Source organism: Conger conger, chromosome 2 (assembly GCF_963514075.1).
Source record: "Conger conger chromosome 2, fConCon1.1, whole genome shotgun sequence".
Classification (NCBI taxonomy): Eukaryota; Metazoa; Chordata; class Actinopteri; order Anguilliformes; family Congridae; genus Conger; species Conger conger.
This window is the reverse complement of record NC_083761.1, coordinates 8,313,784-8,323,970: the sequence shown is the minus strand read 5'-3', so window position 1 is coordinate 8,323,970 and position 10,187 is coordinate 8,313,784. Positions and strand designations below refer to the sequence as shown.

The 10,187-nt window shown below is 44.0% G+C and overlaps 1 gene segment (V, D, J or C); it reads left to right on the top strand.

Annotated features, from left to right (window-relative positions):
- Window positions 1-5,361: 5,361 nt before the first annotated feature.
- Window positions 5,362-7,666, top strand: LOC133114569 (Ig kappa-b4 chain C region-like). The segment is given in 2 exon segments: window positions 5,362-5,569; window positions 7,077-7,666. Coding segments are annotated over 2 exon segments (525 nt in total).
- The last annotated feature ends 2,521 nt before the right edge of the window (window positions 7,667-10,187 follow it).

Genomic DNA, 10,187 nt, shown 5'->3' with positions numbered 1-10,187 from the left:
CTCCCCCCTCAGCACCTGCAGTAGGTCCCAGCTGCAGCAGTGCAGTCTCTGTGCAGTCTGACTGAAGGAGGTTTTTGTTCGGCTCTGTATCACTGTGTGAACACCCAGCTACCACTGATGACATGCCAACTCTGACAGTAATAATCTCCTGCATCTTCAGCCTGGACTCCAGTGATTTTCAGTGTGAACTGAGTCCCAGATCCACTCCCGCTGAAACGATCAGGAATCCCAGACTGGCGAGTTGAAATAGAATGAATCAGAAGTATCGGAGCCTGACCAGGTTTCTGCAGGTACCAGTGGAGGTAATTGCTGGAAACACTCTGACTGAGTGTACAGCTGATAGAGACAGTGTCTCCCTGCTGAACACCCTGAGCTGATGGAGACTGAGTCACAACTATATCTGCCATTGATTCTGAAAAAGAAATCAAAGAAATGTAGATCAATGGACATTCATATTTCCAAATGTTGTGTCATATTCTGTTGTATTTGAATATCCAACAATGGCACTGATGTGAAAAGTGTTGTATTGTGAAAAGTAAGCAAATAAAATCTAGAAGCGAAATCCCAAGTTAAAATGTTTAAATCTTGCTCACCCTGTACAACGAGTCCCAGCATCAGCAGCAGTAGAAAGACTGACATCATCATAATGCTGCCTGTGTCAGTGTCTATGAAAAGACTGGACAGTCACTGATCAGTACTCGGGGTCTTAAAGTGTGTGGAGCAGTGAGGCAGGACAGGTATGCAAAGCTCCTTCCTCTATACAAATCCTGTCACACACAGTTAGAGGAGCTCTGATGTGTGAACAGCAGTGGGCATTACTGGGAGCATTGCTGAGACTATTTTACACTTTCATATCCATGTTACTGGTGAAATGTGACTACATTTTGGCTAAAGTTCTTTAAAATGTGTATTCATATATTTCTATGTTGTGTGTTCTGATATAAGTTGTCGAATGAGTGATCAGGAAGTCAGTACCCAGAGAATGATTCAAACTCAGTTCATCCATCTGAAAGAAATGTGATGTAAGTCTCAGGATTATGGTGGGTTTTTTTCATTTCCAATACTGGGCTAACTGCAGAAGGACACTTTCTGCTCTCTACCCTCTGACAACTGTGATATTTGCTCCAGGGCAGCTTTGGAATGTTTTCCATCATATTTCCATCACAGCTTTTTTCTATTGTCCTAATTTAGTATGATGGATCATATTTATCAACAAATGTAATTTCTGCAATGTCCTGCATCACTTGGTGAGAGCACTGAAAAGCTGCTTCTCCCACACAGCACATTCTCCCAGCAGCCCCTTCTTCTCCCACACTGCAGTTCACTCACTCAGATGCAGAGCCATTGTGATGGAGGGCTGTTCATCCTGTTCAGCTAATACAGGCAGCCTGCAGACAGACTGCAGGTGAGCAGAAGAAAGGCTCTTGTGTGATCAGACAGGGGAAACCGAGCCGATTGACACCCTCCCACTGATCAGTTCTGTGTCCAATTCTGCGCTCCCTTGTGGGGCTGCTTCAAACAGTCAGCACTGGCCAGGTCTGAGTTTAACACCGGACTGTAGTTTCCGCTCTCTGATTATACTGTAGTGCTTCTACATCAGGAGCAACAGTAGCACTTTGTCACCCTCCTGTGGTGGGAGAGTGTAAAGGCAGCGTGTGTGGTGTATGGAGAGAGAGCTCTGGAAGCAGAACCCATAGTGGTTCCTCTACAGTCAAACAACACTGAATTCTGGAGGATTTGGGGGGCAGGTCAATCATTACATTACATTACATTATTGGCATTTGGCAGACGCTCTTATCCAGAGCGACGTACAACAAAGTGCATAACCATAACCAGGGATAAGTTCGCTGAAAGACCCTAGAGGGAAGTACAATTTCAACTGCTACCTGTACAACAAAGATAAGGACGAGGGCCTTTTTTTTTTTTTTTTTTTTTTGAGAACAAAGAAACAAAGAAACAGAGCAAAAGTAACCAAAGTTAACTATCCAAACACTGCTTACCTAGCCAACTAAAAATACCGATACACAAAGCAAGTCACAGAGACAACAATTAAGGTTCACATGGAGGTAGGAAGGGATGGGGAGAGGTGCTGCTTGAAGAGGTGTGTCTTCAGCTTGCGCTTGAAGGTGGGGAGAGATTCTACAGTTCTGACCTCAACGGGGAGTTCGTTCCACCACCATGGAGCCAGAACAGACAGTAGTCATGAGCGTGAGGTGGAGGTTCGGAGAGGGGGAGGTGCCAAGCGGCCTGTGGAGGCTGAACGAAGAGGTCTGGCAGGGGTGTAGGGTCTGATGATTTTTTGTAGATAAGCTGGGGAAGACCCCTTAACTGCTTGGAAGGCTAGCACCAATGTTTTGAATTTGATGCGAGCCATGACAGGCAGCCAGTGGAGGGAAGTAAGCAGGGGGGTGATGTGTGAGTATTTGGGAAGGTTGAAGACCAGACGAGCTGCTGCATTCTGGATGAGTTGGAGGGGTCTGATGGCAGATGCTGGGAGGCCAGCCAAGAGGGAATTGCAGTAGTCCAGGCGGGACAGAACCATCGCTTGGACCAGGAGCTGGGTCGAGTAAGGGGTGAGAAAGGGGCGGATTCTCCGTATGTTGCATAGAAAGAACCTGCATGACCGGGTCACCGCCACAATGTTCTCGGAGAGGGACATTCCTGCATTACTTATTCGAAATTTCACTGAACATAATCTTCAATAACCATGAAAGTGCCTCCTAAATCCTGGCTACAACAAAGAACAATGCTTTCCCTTACCCCTACATCTAAGATAAAGAAAGAGAAAAAACAAAAATTATGATTTAGCCCTGGTCAAACCTTGAATATGCAAAAAAAATTCAGTTTAACATAGTTCATGGGTGGGCTATGAGTCCAAGACCCCATCTCTGGTACAGTGACCATAATTCACAATTTCAGTCTTTTGTTCAATCTCTGCATATTTTCCTTGTGTTTACAAAATGGTGATAGAGTCCCTGTAACTTTTTTGTTTGAGAAAAGATGAAGAAAACCGATTCTGTCCAAGTCATTGTCATAAGTGTTTTCCATCAATGACATAATTTTGCTTATGAAATAAGAACAGATTTTAAGAGAAAGCATTGGATGTGCCAATGTTAACATTTAGCAAACATGTGTGCGGTTTGAGAATATGAGAGATATTATTGCACAAAACAGTTCAGTGTCCATGTTTTAGAGCAGAGGCCTTCAGTGTTACAGATCAGTGCCTCCCCCCTCAGCACCTGCAGTAGGTCCCAGCTGCAGCAGTGCAGTCTCTGTGCAGTCTGACTGAGGGAGGTTTTTGTACGGCTCTGTATCACTGTGTGAACACCCAGCTACCACTGATGTAATGTAAACTCTGACAGTAATAATCTCCTGCATCTTCAGCCTGGACTCCAGTGATTTTCAGTGTAAATTGAGTCCCAGATCCACTCCCACTGAATCGATCAGGAATCCCAGATAGGCGACTTGTTGAATATTTAATCAGAAGTTTAGGAGCCTGACCAGGTTTCTGCAGGTACCAGTGGAGACAGTGGCCATAGCCTGAGTGGTAAACACTCTGACTGACTGTACAGCTGATAGAGAAAGTGTCTCCCTGCTGAACAGCCTGAGCTGATGGAGACTGAGTCACAACTATATCTGCCATTGATTCTGAAAAAGAAAACAAAGAAATGTAGATCAGTGGACATTAATTAATTTCCAAACGTTATGTCATATTCTGGCGTATTTGAATATCCAATAATGGCACTATTGTATAACTTGTTGTACAGTGAAAAGTAGGCTATTAAAATGTTTGAATCTTGCTTACCCTGAGCAAAGAGTCCCAGCATCAGCAGCAGTAGAAAGTCTGACTTTATCATAATGCTGCCTGTGTCAGTGTCTGTGAAAGGACTGGACAGTCACTGATCAGTACTGGGGGTCTTAAAGTGTGTGGAGCAGTGAGGCAGGACAGGTATGCAAAGCCCCTTCCTCTATACAAATCCTGTCACACACAGTTAGAGGAGCTCTGATGTGTGAACAGCAGGGGGTCTATAGAGGGCTGGGACACGTGCACTATAAACTGCTGCTTTAACTGAGTGTGCTGCAGAGACTAGATGCCCCGCCCAGATCTTTTCTCTCTCTCTCCTGTCACCTCCCCCAATTCCCAATGTCTGCAGCACCATGGACAGCACACACAGGCCAGAGTGGAGCAGCCCAGACAGAGCTCTGTGATTACACCAGTTACTCAACACCTGGGAGCAGCCCGGACTGAGCTCTGTGATTACACCAGTTACTCAACACCTGGGAGCAGCCCAGACAGAGCTCTGTGATTACACCAGTTACTCAACACCTGAGAGCAGCCCAGAGAGAGCTCTGTGATTACACCAATTACTCAACACCTGGGAGCAGCCCAGACAGAGCTCTGTGATCACACCAGTTACTCAACACCTGGGAGCAGCCCAGACAGAGCTCTGTGATCACACCAGTTACTCAACACCTGGGAGCAGCCCAGAGAGAGCTCTGTGATTACACCAGTTACTCAACACCTGGGAGCAGCCCAGACAGAGCTCTGTGATTACACCAGTTACTCAACACCTGGAGCGACTTCAGCAGCACCTATTGGCTCCCCACCGCCAGATAAAAGGGCCACTACCCACAGCCTGGGGCCCTCAATGTGGGACTGCTGCACTGAGGGTGTGTGACCTTCTCCACAGATGCTGACCCAAGCCTGGAAGCCTGTGGCCCTCTGTGAACCCCATTAAACTGCTGGTCTGTTCTCACCTGTACCCCCTGCACTGCAGCTGAAGACATGGGGGAACATAAACCCTTTTTATTTTTCTTAACTGCTTGAACTTTCTGTTCCTCAAATACACCCACAAGGCCTAATTTTATCTCTGCTGTTGCTTTTTCTTTGCTGCCTCTCTGTTGCACTCCCAACATGCGTGTAATGCTCAGGGTGTAATGCTGTCTATGTTTAATGTTCAGGAGTTGGTAGTTTTCTGAATAATTCATCAGACACTGTTTAGCTTTAAATTCCATGTTTTTTTTTGTTTCGTTTATTTTCTCTTGCTAATACATATTTGTTTACTTTACATTTGCAGCATATGAATTGCATTCTATGTCTTATTCATTATGTGCTGATTGGTTAATTGGAAGTGACGTCATGTGGGTCAGGTTTCACACGGACACATTTATGGCAGCACGTTTTTGATTCTCCATTGGATCAAAAAAAACATGGAATTTAAACAACAGCTAAACACTCAGCATTGGCTCACATTTATATGCAGTTTGGAAACTCAACACTTGACAAATTCACTTTGATGAAAAAATTAAATAATTATTTCATCTTCTTTGAGGTCAAAGATAAAAACAAACGTTTGATTAATGAGGAGAACCCTGTATCCACTTCTTGATCAGCTTTCTGAATTTCATCTTAACGGTCGTTTCAAAATTGTCCAGCAGGGGACTTACGAACACTGCACAGTCGGTCGGATCAACCATCTGTACAACTGGCAGGTTTTTAAACAGCCAGTTAATCAGACTAAACCACTGTGGTGGACTTTCGGTGGCGGGACCAAACTGGAAATCGGCAGTAAGTTTCTACACAATAAGACTTTTCAGGATTTTCCGCAAAAATAGGTGGAAATACGATCAGTTGTTTGAGGCTACATTAATTTCTGTGAAATGTTTTGCGAATTGGGAGCACTGTATATTTATTTCTTATTACAACCGAGTCAGTCGTTAAAATAGACAGAATTTGAAAATCTCAAGAGAGTAAGATATATTTGTGTAGGATATGTCTAGCCTCCATAAATAGTTAATGGTGTGCTCAAAATCTGCGTGAAGTCAGAATGAAAAAGGCACAGGACGGCTGTGTGTCTTGAGTGAGAGGTTTTTGTACGGCCGGTGAATGAGTCTGTATCACTGTGGCGCACTTTCGGTGGCGGAACAAAACTATCAATTGGACGTAAGTAATTTCTCTTTCAGACACATCCATATCGATGTTTTTGCTTTCTTTTTTTAATATTTTCTCATTTTCCGACGTTCGATGTCGTGAGTGAATATTTTTTATAATTATCGTGAATCTTAAAAACCCGGAGTCCTTCTAAGATTAGCCATTGATTTTAAATTATCTTGCCCACAGAAACGCTCAGTAGAATCGAATATGCGTATGATGCATAAATTCAAAGGAAATGTTTACAAACAATTAGTTGACTCGTTTGAAAAGCGTCGTGAAGTCGGAATGCAGGGACGGCAGTGTCTCTTGAGTGAGAGGTTTTGTACAGGCTGGTAAATGATTCTGTACTTTGGGTGGCGGAATAAAACTGTCAATTGGAAGTAAGTAATATCTCTTTCGGATAGGCTTTGTCCATACCTATGTTTTTGCTGTATTTTTAAAATATAGGCTACTGCAATTTTCCGACGTTAGATGTGGGAAATTAAAATGTTAATCTTCCTGATCCGCGAGTGAGCAAAAAACACGAATAGTAGAAGATCGGCAATTATTTAAAATCATTTTTAAACTTCAGGAGTTCATTTCGTTGGTTCACTCGGTGCGCTCAAAGCGGCTCTGAAGCATTTTGAAGTGTAGCCAGATGTTATTTGTGGCACATTAAATTAAATAGAATGCAATACAAGTCATGATTTAGCCTATCCATCGTCATAACGGTACTATTTTAGATACTAAATGCACATTACTAAAACTTAAAAAACCGAAGTCAAAGAGTTATTCATTTTACATTGGCTACTTTAAAATGAAATAGGATCATACACTTGAAACATGTTATGGTTGGTTTGCTGATATAATTCGTTATTAGAAATAAAAATTTTGTCGGCATTTTATCATAATATTTGACCGCATTATTGGATGAAAAAAACATTTTTTAAAAAATAGTTGTCGTATTTAATGCGTATTTATTTAGTAAATGAGAAGGACTCCAAAGAAACCTTATTCTGTAGTTTTTCAGATCATAATGCTATTATCTATTAATACATTATGTTGTTAGCATAAAGTATAAATTGTACGGATATGGCAATGAAATATCAGACAGTTGGAGCTGTGTCCACTCTCTGAGCTCATGTCTCTCTGTGTCTCCCAGGTGACACAGTTCCCACCCTCACAGTCCTGCCCCCCTCCAGTGTGGAGCTGGAGCAGGGAAAGGCCACACTGGTGTGTCTGGCCAACAAGGGCTTCCCCTCAGACTGGACTCTGCGCTGGAAAGTGGACGACGCCAGCTGGAGCTCGGGCGTGGCCGGGAGTGTGGGGGTCCTGGGGAATGACGGCCTGTACAGCTGGAGCAGCTCGCTGACTCTCAGTGCGGGAGACTGGAAGAAGGCGGCGTCACTGACCTGTGAGGCCACAAAGGGCTCCCAGTCTGCCCCCCCTCAGACACTGAGGAGAGCCCACTGTTCTTAGTAGGCCGGGTGGAGGCCCAGCTCACACACTCTGATCACACTGTTTTTACCCTGTTCTGCCCTCAGCCTCTCTGCTCCTTACTGCTGTCACTCTGAGCTGAGCCTGTGTGTGAATCCTTCCTCCAGCCTGAGCTTCCAGTGCTAATATCTCTCATGTGCTCTGCTTGTGTTCATTAAAACAAATATGCACACATGTGCTCTTATTTGTGTTTGTGTGGTTTTGAGAATAGCTGTTAGATCAATTTCATTGACATAATAAAAATTATTTGAAGAATTACTGTGTCTCTGGCAGTTATTATAAAAATGGAGGTTTGTGCTTCTGATGATCCTGTGATTTTGGGGGTTCCCTTTCTCTGATTAAATCATAATTATATTCTTGGCACTGAAAATACTTTTACAAAACACTCAAAAATGAATACGAGATGAAAATGATAGAAGTAAATAGTCAAAGAATAGATATTTTTATATCATTCATCCATTAATTCATTCATTCATCCATTCATTCATTCATTCATTCATATTAATTTCCAGATATGTAGTGTTGCTGACATAAGTGTCTGGAGAAACCACACAGAAATGCATGCTGGGTGTTCTTTTCTTTGAAAATACTATAATAATTACATGGATTGCTTTGTCCATGTATGATATGATAAATGATAATAGCACATGATCTATAAGAAATACCCCAGCTCTGGAGGCCTGCTGAGAGGAGCAGTGATGTGTGCAGCGTGCTCAGAGCACTTCTGTACAGCAGGATGTGTGCTCAGCTCACACTAACCCCCTGGGGACGGCCCAGACACCTGGCCACAGTGCTGCTCTATTCTGAGATTGAGTCAGTCCCACTGAGGGACAGCAGAACCAGCCTGCCCCGCCCTGCACATGCAAATCTGAGTTTCACTCCCACTGCTCACAGTTTCTCAGCCCAAAATACCCAGCACTGAGACAGCTGTTTGAAGATGAGGAGGAGGAGGGCTCATTTCTGTAGTGAGGTGAGAAAGGGAGGGGGCTGTACCTCACACATGCTTTAGCATCAGTCTCAGATTAGAGATTTCATGTCTGGAGGTTGGGTTTTTTTCATTCTCTTACCTCTGCTACATCAATGTCAGCACCGAGGGCATTCATTACAATTAAAACAATGAAGTGAACAGATTTGCACTAATGCCTTCAACACTTCAACCTGGTGACATATCATGATTTGAATAAGAGACGTCTGTTTGTGTTTCTTCCTTGACCTGTAAACCACCGTTAATATTCTGAGATCCATGAGATTCTGCTCTCATCGCTGACTGGGATGGGTGTCACAGGATCTGCACCTCTCTGGTCGTTCCTACCAGGTGACATGGAGGTCCCATAGGGCTCAGTTCCTGGTCCTCTCCTCTTGTCTCTTTACACCATGTCTCTTGGTTCTGTTATCGCTTGGCTTTTCTTACCATTCTTATGCTGATGACACTCAACTCTTTCTTTCCTTCCCTCCAAATACCTAGGTCACCATACTGATCTCTGCCTGCTTGGCTGATTTCTCTATGTGTATGACTTCCCACCACCTGAAGATTAACCTAGGCAAGACCAAGCTTCTCTACATCCCTGCCAAATCCTCTCCGACAATTGCCCTCTCACTGATTGTGGAGGACTTTGCAGTTTCCTCCTGCCATACGGCCACGAATCTTGGGGTGACTCTTGAGACCCACATCACTCTCGCTCCACGTGTGTCTTCCAATACCAGAACCTGCAGGTTCTTCCTCTACAATATACAGAAGTGTGTGTGTGGTTCAGCAGCAGCTCTGTGGTGGGGATTGTATGTGACACAGAGCAGCTCCTCTTCAGCACAGAGAGGTGTGTATTCAGGGCAGTAACTCATTGTCGTCCCCTACAGCCTTGCGTGCAGTATTGCTGTCCCAGATCAGTGCCTCCCCCCTCAGCACCTGCAGTCGGTCCCAGCTGCAGCAGTGCAGTCTCTGTGCAGTCTAACTGAGGGAGGTTTTTGTACGGCTCTGTATCACTGTGTGAATACACCACTGTGAGCACTCTGACAGTAATAATCTCCTGCATCTTCACCCTGGACTCCAGTGATTTTCAGTGTAAACTGAGTCCCAGATCCACTCCCACCGAATCGATCAGGAATCCCAGACTGGCGATTTGTGGAGCGATAAATCAGAGGTTTAGGAGCCTGACCGGGTTTCTGCAGGTACCAGGACAGATAGTGGCCATAGGTTTCGTGGAAGTGAACATTCTGACTGACTGTACAGCTGATAGAGACAGTGTCTCCCTGCTGAACAACCTGAGCTGATGGAAACTGAGTCACAACTATATCTGCCATTGATTCTGAAAAGAAAACAAAGATATCCATGTCAATGCACATGCATATTGTCAAACTCGATGTAATATTCTGGTTAATTTGAATAGACAATAATGGAACTGTAGTGAAAAGGCACTGTAGAAAATAAGAAAAGGTCAACAGTGCCTGTCTCATCCTGAGCAAAGAGTCCCAGCATCAGCAGCAGGAGTAGAAAGACTGACATCATCATAATGCTGCCTGTGTCAGTGTCTGTCAAAGGACTGGACAGTCAATGATCAATACTAGGGGTCTTAAAGTGTGTGGAGCAGTGAGGCAGGACAGGTATGCAAAACCCTTTCCTCTATGCAAATCCTGTCACACACAGTTAGAGGAGCTCTGATGTCTGAACAGCAGTGGGTATTAATGGTAGCTTTTCCGAAACTATTTTACACTTTCATATCCATGTTACTGGTGAAATGTGACTGCAACTAAAGTTTATTAATATGTATTTAATAATATC